This window comes from Aptenodytes patagonicus, chromosome 3 (genome assembly GCF_965638725.1).
Source record: "Aptenodytes patagonicus chromosome 3, bAptPat1.pri.cur, whole genome shotgun sequence".
Lineage (NCBI taxonomy): Eukaryota > Metazoa > Chordata > Aves > Sphenisciformes > Spheniscidae > Aptenodytes > Aptenodytes patagonicus.
The window spans coordinates 6,461,339-6,481,654 of NC_134951.1; the positions used below are offsets into that span (position 1 = coordinate 6,461,339).

A 20,316-nucleotide genomic window follows, 5' to 3' on the forward strand; every position below is an offset into this window, starting at 1 on the left:
GTCAGCAACATTCCATTTTATTTTGCAAATTTAGGATTTCTATTTGTTCTGCCTCCAGATGATAATTTTTGGGTTTTAAAGATGACTTTATCACAAACCTCTCATTTGCTGAAGTCACCCTAATCTGAAGTATCATTTATCTAATGGCTCACAGATGTGTGATGCCAAATTATAACTAAGCTTACAAAACATATTGAATTAGGAAAAGAAATGCTTACAAAACATGTTTTCCTACATTTGCTGACATTTGCTGATACAGAACAGTATTTCAAATGTGTCATTTATTTGCCATAAATGAGTCACTCTTTCTTTGAATTTAAAAGGAGGAACAAGATAAGGTCTCTCATTTAAAGACACCATTGTGTTCAAGTCTGTGTTGTAGGATCATGTGCTGTTTTGTCATGATTTTTACTGGCTCCTTCATCTCACTTTCTCTGACATTTGACCTAAAACCTTAGTCATCACTTAACCACTTCTGTAATGATGTTTTGCTACATGATCAAGCCCATTAATTTACAGCTCATTATAGTTGTGGCCCACAAGTACTTCTAGTAAGTTGGTTTTCAGTGCTAGTAAAGCCCTAATTCTGTCATCATGTTATTAGTGTTGGAATGGCGTATACTGATGAATTTGGCTAATGTTGAATAAATTCCACAGCAGGAGCTTACAGCTTAAAATAGAAAAGACTCTTTAGTAAGTTCTTTGTGTCTCTGTGGATAGGGAAATAAAAGCAAAACTTGCTGCTCTTCTCTAATTTTAGACACATTCCGAAAAACCTGCAACCATGAAACTTTACTAATATGCTGACTATAACACCACCACGACAGACTTCAGGCAAGTATGGGTGTTTTAATCCATTAACTCTTTACCAGTTCTTTCTTTGCAGTCGTCCCCACCAGCACAGTATTTGAGCATATAGAAAGCTTGGTAAATATTCAAATAAAATACTCTGCCTGACAGCCTGAAACTATGCTAAATTAACTGTTCCCAGGAGTTACGTGGACAAAGAATTTAAAGTTTTATTATTGCGGATGAAACAAGTGCTTTAAAAAACCATGAGGTTCTGCTGTGTTCTCCATTACATGAAATAATAATCAAATATCTTAATACAGTGCAGCCATTATAATACTTACAAAAACTCAACTGCCGACTTTCACAAAATTCTGCATACTGGACCGAGTCCATCATTCGTGTTTGTCTTTCTGCTCTCTGACAAAAGAGTAGAAGTACATGATGTACCTTATTCCAACAAGAACTGCATTCCACAACAGGAATTATAGCAGCAAAGCACCCCTGCCATAACCTTGAAGTAACCCCCCCCAAATAAAACATGCATTGAACAAGTTAAGATGCAGAAATATAAACCACAGATTGGTTATTAGTGTCGTGAGTTAAATTACCCAGAAGAGCGTGTCAATTCTTATTTTAAAAATCTGCTTGCACACCGCTCACCTACGACAGTGACGAGGGCTGAGTTAGGAAAGGTGCTGAACACTCTTGCCCTGACCAAGGTGCACATTTAAATTGAAGCACATGAGTAGTCTGCCTACGTGTTTACAGATGACCAGACAAGTAAAACGTTCTCCTGGACCGAGGCCAACATGTTCTGCACTGAGCAGAACTGAACCTGTGTGCTTTTAAAATGGGAGCATTAGCAGTAGTGAAGTGAATAAATTCCATCACATTGAGGATGTATCAGACAGAGCGGAGCACTGAAGTGCCCCTTCCCACACAGACATTCAATATACTGCAATAATTATGTGGTAAATGTGCCTGTTTCATTTTTTTTTTACTGTTAAGCTATGCTTGATTTTTTGTACTTCTGAACACCTACAGGAGAAGAAAGGAAATTAGACTGAATTAGAGTTCATTCAAGAAAAACGGCTTAAAATGTTCACTACTGGATTTAAGAATGTATTTCACACAGAATCCAGTGTAAACCAGAAGATTATACCTCAAAAAAGTCAAGGTACGAAACCATAAACATTACGCACACCCTTCCCTCCACATATATACTATGTCATAATTGAATCATGGTTGAAGCAGCACTGAAGTTCATGGTTAGGTTTGAGCGTGTTTGAGTTTTGTTTACTTCAACAGAGCAGGGTTGATTTTCACAAGGTAGGGATCAGGTCTCTAGAAGAGATTAAATCCTTCAAGTATCAGAGGCAGGAAGCAGTGGTTAGATTAAAGAGATTATCCTCTTGAGAAGCAGACAGCTTACTCAAGTCTCTCAAACAAGGAAAGTAGATTGTCTTAAACATCAAGGAAAGGAATATAACTATCTTCCAAACAATAACTCAATCAATAAATCATTACACCTGCTAAGAACAGAACCATAACTAAGGATACAAAGTGGTATCAGGAGTGGCTGATGGCACGAGACTTTACTTCTGCAGTGAGTCCATACAGCTCAAGAAACATGCACAAAGAAGGTAAGGTCCAGGTGTGTTCGCATTAAAGACAAAAAAACAAAGAAAGAAAACACACACACACACAAATTTTGCTCTGACTTCCCAAGCACTTTTACATCTGATGAAACCAAAATTGCGAAGTTCTTTAATCAGCTTTAATGGAAAACAAAAGGGTTGTTGATAAGAGTATTTGGAGACAGGCTATACAACCAGTATTTGGCCTTAGAAGTTTCTCAAATCAGGAAGAAAAAAAAAATCATAGAATCACAGAATGGTTTGGGTTGGAAGGGACCTCTAAAGGTCATCTAGTCCAACCCCCCTGCCGTGGGCAGGGACATCTGCAACTAGATCAGGTTGCTCAGAGCCCCCTCCAACCTGACCTGGAATGTTTCCAGAGATGGGGCATCCACCACCTCTCGGGGCAACCTGGGCCAGTGCTTCACCACCCTCAGCGGAAAAAATGTCTTCCTTAGATCTAGTCTCAGTCTACCCCCCCTTTAGTTTAAAGCCATCCCCCCTTGTCCTGTTGCAACAGGCCCCACTAAAAAGGTTGCCCCCATCTTTTTTATAAGCCCCCTTTAAGTACCGATACGCTGCAATAAGGTCTCCCTGGAGCCTTCTCTTCTCTAGGCTGAACAACCCCAACTCTCTCAGCCTTTCTTCACAGGAGAGGTGTTCCATCCCCCTGGTCATTTTTGTGGCCCTCCTCTGGACCCGCTCCAACAGGTCCGTGTCTGTCTTCCACTGAGGGCTCCAGAGCTGGACGCAGTCCTGCAGGTGGGGTCTCACCAGATCAGAGTAGAGGGGCAGAATCCCCTCCCTCGACCTGCTGGCCACGCTGCTTTGGATGCAGCCCACGATACGATTGGCCTTCTGGGCTGCGAGCGCACATTGCTGGCTCATGTCCAGCTTTTCATCCACCAGGACCTCCAAGTCCTTCTCAGCAGGGCTGCTCTCAATCCCTTCATCCCCCAGCCTGTATTGATCCTGGGGGTTGCCCCGACCCAGGTGCAGGACCTTGCACTTGGCCTTGTTGAATCTCATGAGGTTCACACAGGCCCACTTCTCCAGCTTGTCCAGGTCCCTCTGGATGGCATCCTGACCCTCTGGCGTGTCGACCGCACCACTCAGCTTGGTGTCATCTGCAAACTTGCTGAGGGTGCACTCGATCCCACTGTCTATGGCATTGATGAAGATATTAAACAGTACCGGTCCCAATACAGACCCCTGCGGGACACCACTCGTCACCAATCTCCATCTGGACATTGAGCCATTGATCACTACCCTCTGGATGCGACCATCTAACCAATTCCTCACCCACCGGACAGTCCACCCATCAAATCCATCCTTCTGCAGTTTAGAGAGAAGGATGTTGTGGGGGACTGTGTCAAAGGCCTTGTGGAGGTCCAGATAGGCGACATCTGTAGCCCTTCCCGTGTCCACTGATGGAGTCACTCCATCAGGGAAGGCCACGAGGTTAGTCAGGCAGGACTTGCCCTTGGTGAAGCCATGCTGGCTGTCTCAAATCACCTGCCTGTCCTCCATGTGCCTTAGCATAGCTTCCAGGAGGATCTGTTCCATGATCTTCCCAGGCACAGAGGTGAGACTGACTGGCCTGTAGTTCCCCAGGCTCTTTCTTTTTTCCCTTTTTTAAAAATGGGGGTTATGTTTCCCCTTTTGCAGTCAGTGGGAACTTCACCAGACTGCCACGACTTCTCAAGTATGATGGATAGTGGCTTACCAACTTAAATCAGTAGTTCAAATTCAGTTTCTTCCTCTATTCTCTGCCTTTTAGGTCACTCTTTTATGACAGTCAAATCCATCAATTATGAGATCTTGTTGACAGACAACACGTTCAATTTAGTTGTGAACTGAACCACCAACTGTCCAGAAGCATACCTGGATATTCCTTCTTTCTTTTCTTCTCTACCCAGTCAATCATTTCTACTGTATTTTGACTTTTAGTCACCAGGATAGAAAATGTTCTAATTAAGCATTTTTCAGTTCTTCTCCCATGCATGCTGCTGGCATCTTGACTACATTTTGTGGAGCTGCCAGTTCAGGTAAGTAAAAATTTTCAGTCAATCTGTTCCATCAAGACGTTAAGTAAGTCTAGACTGATTTTGTATCCTTTAAAAATCATTGTCATGACACATGCCATAACTTCAATCCTCATCTAGCATAATCATAACAGAGATCTGTTTTGCCTCTGAATTAATTCAGTCATACTTTTGAAGACAGATGGCACCACCAGGATCATCTAATCTGAACTTCTGCATAGCACAGGACATTTCTCACATAATACATCCTAGAAATGGTAGTCCTAGAATTTCTTGTGTAATTTCACTGTATGTTTTAGAAAGGCATCTAATTTGGGTTTAAATTTTTCACATATTAAGAGATAACTTCTTCAAATAATTTAAAATGCTAACTTTTTATGCAGTATGGTTTAAATTCTGCGATCATTTGTTTCTTTGTTTGCCAGTCAGAAATTACTAGTTGGGCACACCCAGGTAATATTGAAATAATTTAACTTTAGGTGGGTAATCAAATAGACTGAGCTTCTCTAAATATGTCAAAATTTTCTTGAAATTTTACACATGGAAATGTGCAGGCTTGCAAAGCTGTTGCTTGAGATCTCCCTTCAACAGCCCTCCCGCTGGAGGTCTCTAGCCCAACCTCCATCTTAAAAGAGGACTATTGCCAACACTAGATGAAGTCAGCTATGCCTCTCCCCAGCTAAGTCTTGAAAACCTCCAAGGACAGAGATTTTATGTCTCCTCTGGGTAATCTGCTTCAGTGTTGCACTAGTCAAAAAGATTTTTAATATCCTACTTGAACCTGCCAAGCAACAATTTGTGGTTCTTGACCTTCTTTATTCTACCCAGCACTACTAAGAAAAGTTGGGCTCTATCATTTTTGTTACTGTCCTTCAGCAGTTGTAGGCTGCTATCTAACCACCCTTTAACCTCCTCTTCAGATTAGGTAAAACTAAGTAATATCTCTCAGCCTCTTCTGACAGGTCATGTGCTCCAGGGCCCTCAGCTCTCAGTAGCTTTCAGCTAAAACTTTCCAGTTTCTCAGCATTTCCGTGAAACTGAAGGACCCAAACCTGGATGTAGACAGCACCAAGTAGAAGCGCATGACAACTTCCTTCAGTCTGCCAGCCACATTTCTACAAAACTGTGAGTTTTGCTTTAGTATAATGAGACCAAACTGTTGACTCATGTTCAACCTGATGTTCATTATCACCTCCCAGGTTCTTCCCAGAAGGGCTGCTACCCAGACAGTCGGTATCCAGCCTGTACTGATGTGTGGGGTTATCCTGTCCCAGATGCAGAAACTCAATGAAGTTTCTGTTGGTTCAGCTCTCAAGGTTTTCAAGACCTGTCTGGACTGAAGCTCCGTCAATCAGTATGCCAGCCACTCTTAATTTACTGTCATCAACAGATTTGCAGAATGTGCATTTTGTATCTTTGCCCACATTTTTGTCCACATTGTGGATGAAGATATTGAACAATATGGGCCCCAGTATCAGTCCCTGGGATATTCAGTTTTTACCTGTTGCCACATATATGTCAAGCCATCAGCTATTACCCTTCACATCCAGCAGTCCCAGGGATTTAAAACCCTTTGCAACAACAAGGAAGGCACAAGAAAGCAAAATGACATGAAATGTTAACATGAGGAGATATGCTTTGTCATCTCCTACCTGAGATGACAAAGAAAAAAGACATCTGGAAATTTGACAAGGTTACTTCAACTTTTACAGGCATCCCATAATGTAATATGGAAACTGCAAAAACAGATTAATCCCAAGAGCAGTTATGTTAAATTAAATGATTTAGCAACGGCTACTCTCAGCAAATACACTGTAAAACTCTGAAAATGCATGCTGTCAAAGGCTAGTCAATATGCCTCACAGTATGTTCACTATCAAAACATTGCAAGTTTCTTTATAAGAAACAAAAAAATACTAATCAAAGGTTTATTAAAAGAAAGGTGTTGCTGAGGGATCTTTCCAATAGGGACTTCATTTCTCTCTACAAATTGGCTACAATAGTTGTCTAAACACTGGACATAATTTTGTTCTTACATACTAAATGAACACTTACACTTACTTTTTCTCTGTATGAATATGTTTTATGTAATAAAATTACCTACATAGCTGCAAAATAAAATTGCTTTCTCCCTTCAATTCTCCTCTCTAAAAGAAGTCTTTCTTAAAGGTGGATTCTAGAGAGACGCTCTAACACACCACCAAATAAAATAGCTTTTATCATAAATAACGGGACTATATTTTCTTCCCAATACACTTTAACAAAAACATCCACATCATGGCATGAAAACTCACAGTTCAAGGGATAAGGATAGCTATTCCATCAGTCCTACCAGTTTTAGAAGAGTCTATAAATAACCAGCAAATGCAGGAGAAATAAACAGATGGATAGCATAGGTATATCATCTTTAAGGAAACAGCGAAGCAGAAGACAACAGCAGATCATCTTTCCTCTTCACTTCTCAAGATTATAAACAGTAATTATTTTCTCTTACATCATCCCTGCTTCGGAAGAATTTAATGTTCCCTTATCTCTACATTTCTAAGGTATATTTTATAAACTCAAAATGAATCAATAACAGGGGATAAAAAGGGAGAAGAAAGAGTGAGCACACTACTGTGAACACAGGGTTACTCCAGGCCAAAAGAGTTTAAAGGAAACAGCATTCAATGTTTGGGAAATCACAGAAAGTTTGTGAAAATGCTATAACTTGTAAGTAATGCTTTCTTTCAAGTCTACAGAATACCCACTTGCTCTTTTTCACAGTCTTTATTTTTCAACTATTTTTTCTTGAAAACACGAAATGAGACAGGACGTTTTAACTAAGAAACAACTTCAATTTTATACTAGTGAAATTTTCCAAATTCTGTTCTGGGAAGGAGTAGCAAGCCACTCCAACAGGACTGAGGTCCTCTTCAAGTCCTCTAAAAGCAAGTTTGCTGGGAATCTTTCCTACATGAAAAAACATTGAAACCCCTAATGATATGCCACCTTGAAGCAATCTCAGCTTGAAAGTAGGTACAATAAATGACATCAACGACACTGCCCCACTGGTTTATCAAAATAATTAAAAATATATAGAGTTTTTACTCCCTCTATAGTAGTACTAGTCAGACTAAGCAGTTAAGAAACTGAGTTATGTGGCGTACAGCAGAGTTAAAATACTTTGCATGCTTTCCTTGGAACATGCTGAAGGATGCAGTAGATAGGACCTGGCACAGCAAATGTACGCTTAGCCTTCCAAAAATGTGTTGCATTATATCTTTCTTTCAGCATGAAGAACTAAAACAGAAGACTAAAAAGGGAAAGGAAAGAAAAGGTAAAGAGTTGCATGTTGTCACCTACCATCCAGGGTGAAAAATAATCTTATTTTGATTCCATTTTAAAGCTTTTACACTTGACATATAAAGCTCTTTGTGCAGGGGGAAGGCAAGAGGCCAAATGTTAACTTGCTTACCAACTATTTCGCGTTTGAAGGAAATGTGCCGAGTAGCTGCTAAGCTGGAACATTTGAAAAACGTATGCAGCATGGCTGGACACCCCTGTGATTGGCAACAATGTTAATGATGAAGATGTTGGCATCCCAAACTGCTTGCATATTCATATTGTGGCGTGATTTCCTGATTTCCTTTGCTAAAGACCTCTTCATTGTGTACCTATCACGGCTTCAAAGGAGTTAGGTGACTACCTTAGAGAAAAAACAAAGTTGCCCTGCAATGGCTGATATTACTAAAAGAGTATGCTAAACAAAAGTTTTTTATTTAGACTAGAGAATAGGAGGGCGCTGTATGCTGTACCTGACAGCTCTCAGGTTGTACGTCAAAAATTACCTAGATTTAAAAAAAAAAAAAAAAAATCATTTGAGAAGTAAAGCACAAGGTAGCTCAATATTGAAGAGCTTACAAAATATGCTGAAAACACATTTTTAGTCTTCTGTATCTTAAATTATCTGAGGATTATCACTATCTGAAGATTTTTGTTACATAAAGGAAAAATATATTTACTCTTCTGAGAATCACTTGAATTGGTAAGCAAAGAAAAAAAAGGATTTTAAGAGTAAGCATTTTCAAAGATTAAGCTTACTCAGAGTTTTATACAGAAAATAAAAATGCCACTTGGGGAAAGATCAATAGCTTTTGTAATGTAATACTTGATTTGGCTATAAAGTACAGACATACAGGGAATTTTTATCATTTTTACCCACCTCTTAAAGAACATACCATACATTCCGCACAAACCATTAATCTGAACAAGTCTGCACAGCAAACTTGAGGCCTTTGATATAATACTGGTATTGAGTGCTCATGTGTTTAGTACAAAGTTCCTAATATTAGAAGAAAACATGAGGTCTTTTTCTGGCAGACCAGATCCCAACTTTAATGTATTTTCACAGTTATAAACAGTAAAAATAGTTTTGCTTTTTTCTCTACAATATTATTAACCCCACTCCTCCCAAATAAACATAGTTTAAGACCTTAAGAAGCTTAAAAAAATCTTAACTGTTACAGAGATGCTAAGGAGCTACAACTGTAAATGACATGAAAGGAAGCTGTGGATGACGACAAATAAAAATCAAAATAGACATTTTAAAGACATTTCTAATTTTTCATTATAAAAAATTGGTTATTTTCTGCCCAGGGACCAAAGATAAGATTCACTTGACCAAGTTAGACATCTGCAGCATCCTAATTAGTCACCTAAAGTCCCTTTTTAGTAAAAAAGGTAATAGGCACTTTTAGAGAGCAACTTCATCCTAAACTAGACGTTTAAAATAGGTCAGATGAATCACATCTGTGAATTTGTCTGAAGTTCATCAACTGTGGACGTCAGCAATGGAGCCCTAGGGACACTGGCTTAGGTCTACACAGCCACAGTACAGACATCTTCAGAAAAGCAAGATGAATCCTACTCTGATGAGTGATGAGTGAAGAACACCATCACCAACAGGGCAACTTCCATTTTAGGGCTAAGCAAAAGCCAAGACTAAAGAATGACTCAGTAAATTTGGTTCCTGCTCTGATCTCAAAGTAATGCAAGTATATACAAAGGCAGCTTTGTACCCCGGGGTGTGTGTTAATTCCATTCATCTTCCTCAAAGTATGTAAAATGTAATCTAACAAAGTATGTGCAGATAAGTAGGGGGAAGGGAGCTGGCAAGACTATTTAAGATTATGTAAAAATTTCAAGGGAATTATGAAGAAAGAAAGCAAATGAAATTGCATAGACAATACAAAATGAATGGATTAATTCCCAGCAGTCATGATCTCATTGCTTAAGGAATAAATAAAACTGACCTACTGATAGGGACTCACTGCCCCTGTAATACTTTTCCCTTGAACATATGTAAAATCTACACACACTGTATTTATTTGAACCAGCTCCATATCATATCCAAATTCCTTGCCTAAATTTATTACCGCTAGTCTGAAATGGGGAGCTGGAACCTGCAAATGAAGCATTTCCATTTCATGGAATACCTTTGATTTCTACAGGAAAATATTTTTTTCTGCTATAATAAGAATCATTATGAATTTTGTAAAACTATGTGTTAAATTTATGGCAATCTTCTAGCAGTGCTTTCCAAAAAACATAAAACAATTTTGCATAAACTATGCTACCAAACTTAAAAAGTTATGTGGGATTTATTAATATATTAAGACGACTGACCTTCCTTCACTTTTCTGGTTGAGGACACTGAAACACCTTTCTGTGGTTTCCATCTGGCTGTACATCAAAAACTTTACATACCAGGTTAATATTAGGATACCTTTATGTCTTCTGGATAGCATTCTTTGGAACACTTATCCTGACTCTGTATCAATTCATAGATGAGGTTAATATAAACAGCTTTAGCATCTCACAAGTAAAGCTTTTGGTCATCAAAATAGGCATCACTTATTGTCTTGGAGATATAAGCAGCAGAACAGTTCCTTTTGCATAATGAGTCTTACATTTTTCCTCTTATTTGCAGTCAAAATCAGCCATCGCACTCTATTTAACAATAATACAATAATTACAGAGGCTCACTTGTAAGCAAAAGGAAAATATTGTAAGCCAGGAGAAATTTTAAAAATATTTCTTTTAGCTTTGTGACTAGAGATATGGATAGATGGATAAATAAAAGGACAGACAGCTTAGAAATGTGTATTTGCTTAATATTTATATTGTATTCTATGCAAATTTCTTGTAGTTATTATATTATGTGTCATCCCAAAAAATCCTCAAGTACCTCTCACCCTCATAATATTTTCCCCCGTTGTAATTTGCAGATAGCTTGGTTTTGAACCCAATTTAGGTACAGCCACTTCCATCCAGGATAGGTAATTTAGCACTGAATAACTAAAGAGCTGCCTTACAAATAGTCTGACTCCCTGAAACTGCACTCCTTCCACTCCACTGAAATCCCTCCCATGCTAGGCTGATGTGCTGTTTGGTCTTGTGGTCAGAAACTCCTGGAGTGTTTTTTACTTAAAGGCTGTTTATGGTCTTGGATGGAGGCTGGCTCGGAGTGGTACAGGCACAACAAGCCTCGCACGCTTGCTCACCTTCCTGGGTGTAGAAGAGGGTTGGAGGATCCAGTCCTGCTCCTACCGGTCCAAGGGGGACCGTTTCAACCCAAAGTTCACCAGTGGGAGATGAATCCCACACACAAGTAGCTTCAGTGAAACTCAATTTCCAGACATATTCTATCTATTCACTCAATTACAATATATCCAGAATTATTCACTTTACAGCCACAACTTGTTAAGCAATACATCCAGTAAAGCTAGTTAAACTGAACAGTAGGTAAGTTTGGAAACAGCAAGGGACCAGCCCTCTTGTTCACTGGCTTCACATGGTAAATGCAAGTAAGAGAACAAACCTAATTTAAAAAATTTGCATTGTAAAAGTCTGTCCTGTTAATAGGCAGCATCAACATGTGCTTCTGAAAATACATTTGAGAGTTTTACTTATGTTAAACGAGAAATGAAGAAGGAGGAAGTCCTCAAATATCATTCTTGCACTCTACGTTGAAAAGAAAGGAAAGCAAAGTGAACCCAAGGCACATACTAGTAAGCAATACCTGTGATAAAATTCATTATCCTGTAAGGCATATCTCTGTAATTCTTTGAGAATCAGGCCTGCTGACAGACACTGTGAAATGCCCTCCTGAATAATCCTCTGGAGCTCCACAGTAAATGGAGCAGCATAAGAAGGCCAAGGAAAATTTTGACTAGGAGAAACTTGAAGAAGTTTCAGGCCATATGAGCAATACATATTCATTTTACTCCTGATAATTTGTAAATATTATAATTCTGTCTTTTCCTTACCCTTAGTAAAACAGACTTGTCATATTCATTTCCAGTGGAACACCCAATTCTCACAGCATCTGCCATTCTTTGGGATATCACCATCCTGCACAAGAAATTACCATTCTGCACAGGAGATTCACAAGTACTGCAATGCTATAGGCGTATCCATGCAGGCATCCTTGGCAGGTGATGCTCTTTCAATCAGTGGAATGAAAAAGGTTTATAATTAAAAAAGTTTTTTTCAGTTATATTGTTTCTTGGAAAAGTATTTAAAAAAAAAAAAAACCTGACTTCCAAAATAACGGCAGAACGTACATGCACAAATAAGGAATTAAAGACACAAAGTTCTTGCTATATGCACAAGTAATTTGGTGTGCACTATAGCAATCCACTTCATAAGTCTGAATTCGGTCTTACAACTTATAGATGAAATCCTGGTTCTATAGTGTACCCAGCAAAGCTTCCATTAACTTCAATAGCTGTAGGATCTCTCCCTACAAACACCTCTCCTAACTTAAGGTTGCACCTAGTATAGATGGTTACCACCCTCCTGTCAAAGGAAAGCAGAAAAATGGGCTCTCAAAATGGGATACAGATCTTAAATGAGCCTTTTCTCTATACACTCCTACAGGCAGATTAGAAATCTATATACTTAGACCCTATATATATACGTATTTTGGAATGAAAACGGGCCAGTATGGCTCTAGAGAGGAGAACTCCAGCTGCTGCTAAGCTGGCTGGGTTCTTTCATAAAGCCATTACAGCATGCCTCTTGGGCTAGGACTCGCCTCATACAACGTTGGGTGTTTTAGTGTGATCTAGTCACCCTTTATAATCAACGGGAAAAGAGAGGCACTTCTATAGGCTGATCACACCTATTCCAGGTGTGGTAAGGGCAAGTGTCACCTCTGGATGTGCCCTTCTCCCTGTAGACACAGGAATGTAGATGACTGATAGAAATAGATGTCTGGTTGTCAGCCGAGAACGTCACCCTTTTAGCCATACAGACACTTTGTTAATGCAAACTGGGAGATTATAAACTATGGGATGCACCTAGCACAAGACACTGACCTGGTTTTTGAAAGGAAGGCCACTAATTCATTAATTCACATAACTTAGTAACTACAAAAAGAGTAAAACAATTTAGCTCAGCCATTTTCCACAAGAAATCCAAATCTGGCAACTTTTATGATGAATTTGTGTAAGAAGTGTATTCATGAATGTCTATAAGGAAAGCATTAAAATTAATTAATTAAAATTAATATACATGGTACTACGTGTACGTAGATGCGCTCTCCTTGGCATGTGACTGGAGAGTGCACAGTTACTTGAATTAACTTTTTCTGTTAGAAAACTTTTTCTGTCCACTATAATCAGAGAACAATAGAGTGGTATTCAAAAATGTATTCTTGCTTCCTTAACACAAGAAGTGTGCATATAGACATTTCACATTCAACTTGTGGCATTTACGCCACGGAGCCTAATTCTGTGGTTACAGTTTTATTCTTTTGGAATAGCCTTTCTAATTTGATAATTGCAAGACATGGAACTCCAGATAAAAATCACATCACGAAATTCAGGGAATAAGTGAGTCATGCGTTGAGTTAGAAAGGAAATGCTTCCCCCACAGAAAAACAGTGACCAGTATGCATTACATATGATCTGCATGTGTTTTTATAAAGACTGAGTAACTTTCTAAGCTTAAAATAATTGATAAGAGAGATGTCTCTCAGCCTCCCAGGCTGAATTTGACTGCCTGCTGACTCTTGAATAGCCCAGGCTTCCCGATCGGAAAAAGAACAGGACTTCAATATTCAATATTCAATATTCAACTCCTACCTGGGTTCTGCTACTAATTTGCCATCTGAGCATGACCACGTGCAAACGAAGGCTGAATTAATCATGTTTTAAGGCTCGTTTCACAACTGTTGCAAAGCTTATGGGGTTATTTGCACTGATATTAAACTGGTGCAAAGTTTGTGTGCAGTGATGCCATTATGCATGCTAGCTGTGTATACCCAGCTTGCACAGGCTGGGGGAGGAAAAAAGCAAAATCAAAACTGCACAATGTGCCCAGGTATGAAGAGTAAGGAGATCCTAAAAATCACGGTCTGAATTGAAGGGCTTTGAACAAAAGCATTAAGATTTATTTTTTTTTTATTGGGACTTCACTCATGACACTGAGAACAGAATTTGGCCCAGTATGAATATTTCATTAGTCAAACGTTAATGACTGTGTGACACTTGCTATTTATTTAACTATGCAAAATTTTTTATGCTGCTATTCATTATTGTTTCTTAATTTCTTTAAATATGAGCAAATTTATCTTCATAATAGCCTTGTGAGCATTATCTCCACTACGTACATGAGAAACAGAATAATAAAAAGATTATTTTCCCAAAGGCACTTTGTTTAATCAGCAAACGCTTCTTTTTTTCCCTCTACTTTCTCTTTTCCCTTTCTAATGTTAGAGAGGGAAAGGAAAACGTTAAGATTCCAGGATTTAACAAAATGATTTAGCATTTGGAATTAAGTTAATTAGAACCATCAGCTAATTTGGCTAATTTGGAACAATCTATTTAGTTAGTCCCTTATACTATGCCCATTGATAAATATACCACAAAATTATTAAGTGTTTACATAAAATCGAAGAAACATATGCTGTCATTAATTCAAAACAATCACCACCATCCAAAGCCACTACAGGAGTTCTCTTATTAAACACCCCCATTCCCTTCTCAAAAAAAAAAAAAAAAGGGAAATCTCAAAAAAAAAATTTTTTTGAATTGCATAAAACTTTCACAATAATACTTAAAGCAGTTACACTTCATTTTGCGTAGGAAGTAGAACTGAAACTTTTAGATGAAACTTTACTGATATATCATTTAAAAGCAGAAAATTCAAGATTTTAATTTGTGAACAAAATCTGCCAGGTTTTGTTAGTTTGGTTAAGATCGGAGGAATACTTCGAGACTTTCAAGGCTGAAAGTCAAAGTGAAACTAATTGACTTGTGAAAAACTACGCAAGCATATGCTGGCAGCTTGTAGTATCTGAAATGTAGATGTGCTGTACTAGTGAAACCACAGTTTCTTAACAGTGACTTTCCAATGAATTATATCTTAAATAATCTCAGCCACTTCACTGCAAAACAAACAACAAAGTTGTTTTGGGGAGCCTCGTCGAGTCATCATAGCTTACATTGCCTTTAACAGAAGAAACAGGTCCTACGTATCCTGGTCTCTTGCTCTGCAGCACTGACTGCCGCCCCAGCACCCCTTACTACTATGGACCCTTCACGCATTTATAAAAGATGAGGTACCATTACAATAGTTTTGATGGGATTTTTTTTTTTTTTTTTTTTTAATCTTGAGATGAGGGAAGGAGAGCAAAGAGCATCTACTGTACGTGGATTCATTACCATAAACTTTACTGATAGTTTATCCTGTTTCCTAATGAAAGCAAAAAACCCCCACCGTGTCTCTATTAAAAAGCAATCAGATTTGGTATCCTGGTGACACTTTAAAGAGCACATTATGTGGGAAAACAAAATAAACATTTACCCTGGCAAATGAAAGTGAATTTGGGTTTTGACATACTTGGCAGGAAGGTAGAATTATATTCATGTCAAGTATGCAGAAAAGTTAATACAATATTTAAATATTTGCTTAAGTAATATAGAATTTAAAACAACACGTTAGAAGAAACATTTTTTGTGAAATATTTTTAAGTTTTTTAGTATAGGACATGCCATGAAAGTAATATGTTCAGCTGAAATTTCAGACTTCTACAGCCTTTGTTACACATTCCCTTCACTTGTAAAGTGGTAAAGAGTCTTCATCTTCTACTGACAAGTCTTTATTTATATTTCCAAGACAAAGGCAGTTCTTACACTGATGGTTTAAACCGATAACAAATATATGCAGCTTTCCAAAGAAACAACCCTTGAGAATCTGAATCTTACAAATACTGATATAATGAGCTAATGTTAACACTATCTCAGCTAAATCCTACAGCACTCCTCTACTGTTCAATATTACACGTGTGCAATTATTTTAATACTCCTTTAGTTTGCAACAAGACATAGTTCAGTGAAGACAGACCTTTATATCACTCAGAAAGTATCTAAATGCTGTATGTCAACGACCTCTGAAGTTCTCAACTATATTTAATAATGTAGCACTAATTTATAAATCGAGCTGGATACTGGACACTAGTTTTAGTTCTGAAAGTAAGTATTTTGATGCACTGTCTAAATAGGCAGATATTGGACTTTCCTTTTTGAGTATAAATCTAAATTAATATTAGCTGCACGTACCCACAAAAATAACATTTACCAGTGTATCAGAACTATAAATGATTATGAAGTTTGAGGTACAATATTCTGAATTACTAAGAGTATTTTAGAACATTTATTTTAAGAAAAAGCTTTGCTTAATTTTATCTCATTTGGAGAGATATGCATAATTAGAAAATATTTTGAAACATTTCTAAATTGCCATAATAATACCATAATAATTCAAAGCAACACCACCAGTCTTCATTGTAATTGTACATTGTAGAAATGTGTAATTTTAAAATCACTGGAAAAGAATTCATTTACGTGTAACCTGGTTTGTAAATTTAATTATGAACTATTAAACTAACTGCTCGGGTTTTCAGTTCTTCTAAATCAGCACAGCTCCTCCAAATCCCGTCATAAGAGAGAAGCCACTGCTTATTTCAAGTCAGCAATTAAAAGTGACATAAAGAGTATTCAGACTGTAAGACATTAACAAAAAGGGCTAGTTTGAGGAATTTGACTTTCAAACTTCTTAATTTGCAGTGCCCAATACACAAATTGTTATGCTGCATTAATAATAGCTTTTGAACATAGTATTCATTCATCCAGCCTGTTATAGAAATATTTAACAATTCCCTGTGCACATTCTTAAAACTGCTTGCAATGAAAACAACACCTTCCAAAGTTGTTAGCACCGTTCAATTCAACATGCAAAATTTTCAGTCACTTACAAAAGAGGAAAACAGATAACATTTTTAAATATAGAAAGAATTCTTTTTTTTTTATTCTACTTTTATTCTACAGTTGGTCAAATGATTTTAAAAGGTAGAAAGCTTTGAATTCAAGAGCTTAGCAAGAGATATCCCAGAACCCTACTACCAGGATAATCTCCTGAAAAGGAAGCCATGGCTCTAATTCCTGTTCAAAATCAGTTATAAAGATATTGAATATTTGCCATATTTCAGGTTGATATTCTTATTGCTGGGCACTGACAGCTTTGCAAATTTAACCTGAAAATGAAAAGAATTTAATTTGGGAAATGTCAAAACCTGTTCACATTTCTAAGGATTTCTCTCATTCTATTTAGATTTTCTTGGAGGTTCCAACTGACTGAAATGGAAGGGTTAGGGGTTTTTTGGGAGGTGAAGGGGTGACAAGGTGAGTCAAAGATCTATGAAAAAAAGAAAAATTTAAAAAAATCACATAGCCCTACTCACAGAATAATGGAAAAATGTCTTCAGTTCAAAATATTATACTTAATTTAACATAATTGTGATGCAAAGAACAATACCTTTAGTAATAAGATTTTGAAGCACAGCTTTGAAGGTTGAAGTCTATTTAGTATTAAAGGTGCTTATAGTGTAGCAACACTAACAACCACAGTTTGGCATCAATTACTTGACTGTGCTGTTAGAAGTTGCTGTAGATTCTCATGCCATCATATATGCTGTTGGAGAAAATTTACTCTTCTTTGGTGGTTGCTTCGGTTCCTCAGGGTTCCTGAATTTTTCTGACGTTTTTAAAGTCAGATCTAGCATTTCTCAAAGGTGCCAATGTCTCTTCAGCATTTTTGTCTCTCTCTTTAAAATACAATTCAGGGTAACAAGGTTAGCAGACACAGCAGTCATCTCACTAATACATTTCTTTAAATACTGGAACTAGAAAACAGATCTCCAGCCTTGGGGTACATCAAGAGTTAACTCCCATTTTAAGAAGGGTGTGATTAGTAGCTGGAAATCCGCCTGAGTTTAGTACATCTGAGGATGCTATTACAATTTTCAGATATAAAATAATTAGCTGATGATATGAGCTGACAGCTAATACATCTACAATAAACATTAAAAAAATTATTTCCAAGCGGATGTAGAGTATGTGTTCTCTTTCTAAGCTGTTTGATATGGTCTGTGTAAGGAGCTAGGACTCAATACCAGATGCTGTATGTTCTACAAGCTTTTTCTGCAGATGTCTGCAGCCTGAGAAAATCAACAGTGCTTTGAATAACACTCCTAGTAAAAGCATCTTCTTGTCAGAGTCACTGTATGATATAGGATATGAATCCCACACAAGTGGATGAACTGATTTTAAATAATACCATCTGACAATGGTAGAAAAAACTCTCAGTAGGTCTGACAAAGTCCTGGAAATGGCTGTTAGCCTTGGGAAATAAAATCCAGCCCTCTGACAGAGACTACCCATCCTTCTTTCGTTTGATCAAATGGAAACCCAAATTTAATGATTGCTTCCGAAGTTCCAGAGGCAAAGTTTCAACAGCACTTAACACTGCTACCAAGGAGTCCATATCTTTGCCCCTTACATGTGCCACTCAAAAGAAGGGTCTGGAAAAAATGTTTAAGATTTATTTGAGAATAAAATATATGCATCTTAATGTATTTTTTATATTACCACTTTACATTGCTTTCTTGCCATTGCTTTTAAAGAAGTCTCTTTTAGAACACCAAAAGTATAATGTATATGATACAGATACCATTATGCCAAAGACATTCTAAAAGTCTGCCACTGCCTGCATACAAAAGTGAAAAGAGCTACAACTTTAGTCATAAATCCACACATTCAACTGAGAAGAATATCTTTTTTGCTCAAAAATAAGACTGTGGCCCCCGACTTGATAAAGATCTTACTGAATTCACATAAATCAATTTCTAAAATTTATTCTCCATGCAAAATCAGTATTTTTTCTAGTGATAGTATTATGGTCTTGTCTTCCTTGAAAACTTAGGTCTAGTTGTGGATGTACTTTGTCAAGCCAAAGCGGCAGCAATGCCTAATTTTTGCTACGTTAAAGTTAGCTAAATGTGAACCCCAGATTATTAAAAGGGTCAAATGCTGATCTCAGAAATATCTGTAAGATTAAACTCTGCATGTTCACTCCATGAGGGCTTTATGCAAGGTAGCTATCTGAAAATGAGAACTGTTACTGTTTTTCCTGAGTATCCAAATTAAAATAAACTTTTCTGATTCATTTAACGTAAGTGTATAACTGTTTAGGTATCCTCAATTTTAATCAAAGACGGTAGAGCAAAATGGAAGAAAAGAGAGGAGACAAAATTTAAAGCTTGAGGGGCAAAACATACAAATGGAAACATGTTACCTTGTGTAGAGTTAATAAACTATGCCAGCTTATTACCCATGCTGTTCTGTTAGGAACACTGTGGGTCTGTTTTCTAGTGGATTGGGTAAGGATGCATCTCCCATTTTGCAACATGTAGAGCTTGATTATATTGCTTTACCATTTCAACAGACACTTAAGATGCTTAAATATTACTGCTTCTAATTCCATAGCTGCGACACATGTGTGAAGCTATCACTGAGTGCAATTTTGCACAGCAGCCAGATCATATTCTTACGGAAGAATACAGCAAGCAACATTATAGATAAAATAAACCGCAATGACTGAGACAAAATGAAAGACAGAAAACCCTGTTCCTTGTATACATAAAACGTCTATTCCAGGAAATACCAGCAGTTACAGATTACAGAAAGTGCAGAAGCTGGAAAGTCCAATTATACGCTACCTAGATTTTTAAACAGTTTTTAGAAATTTGAGATGGTTTATCATCTATGTGTTTTATAAAAGCTCTTCTATTTCTACCCCACCTGCCATTTTAATATGTGAAATGGGAAACTTGAGTGCGGAATCATAGAATGGTAGAAAAACTTACACCAGAAAAAGTTTGGGACCTTTCCAGAGATCTCTAGTTCGACTCTCTGCTCAAAAGAGGTCCAGTTAGATCGAGTGGCTCAGGACCTTGACCAGTCAAGTTTGGAATATCGCCAAAGTTGGAGACTTCCTCAACCTCTCTGGCCAACCAGTTTCAACCTCTGATCAGAATTTTTTTTTTTCCTATTACGTATCAGTCCAAATTCTGTCCTTTACCATGCACATTCAAGCAGGGTCTGGCTCCATCTCCCCCGTATCCTGCCATTAGCCAGTTGTAGACAGCAATAAAATTTCCCTTTAGCCTCCTCTTTTTCAGGCTGAACAAGCTGTAGTCTCCCAGCCTTTCGTCACACGTCAGGTGCTCCAGCCCCCTAAACTTCTTGGTGACCCTCTGCCAGACTCGCTTCAGTATGTCAAAGTCCTTCTTGTACTTGGGAGCACAAAATTGGACAGAGATTCCAGATGCAGTCTCACAAGTGCCAAATACCGGGGAAGCATTATTTCCCTTGACCTGCTGGCTAACCTCTTGCTAACACAGCCCAGTATGTGGTTGGCCCACAAGCTGTACTGTTGCATGGGGTTACTGCATC

General features: G+C 37.8%; 1 protein-coding gene across 5 annotated transcripts in view; it reads right to left on the reverse strand.

Annotated features, from left to right (window-relative positions):
* SUPT3H (SPT3 homolog, SAGA and STAGA complex component) overlaps positions 1–20,316 on the reverse strand; it is a 288,049-nt gene that overhangs the window by 60,550 nt on the left and 207,183 nt on the right. For all 5 annotated transcript variants that reach the window (XM_076332635.1, XM_076332634.1, XM_076332633.1 and 2 more), the window contains one exon: positions 1,134–1,209. In XM_076332635.1, the coding sequence (XP_076188750.1) occupies positions 1,134–1,209 (76 nt within the window). The remainder of the gene's footprint in view (positions 1–1,133; positions 1,210–20,316) is intronic.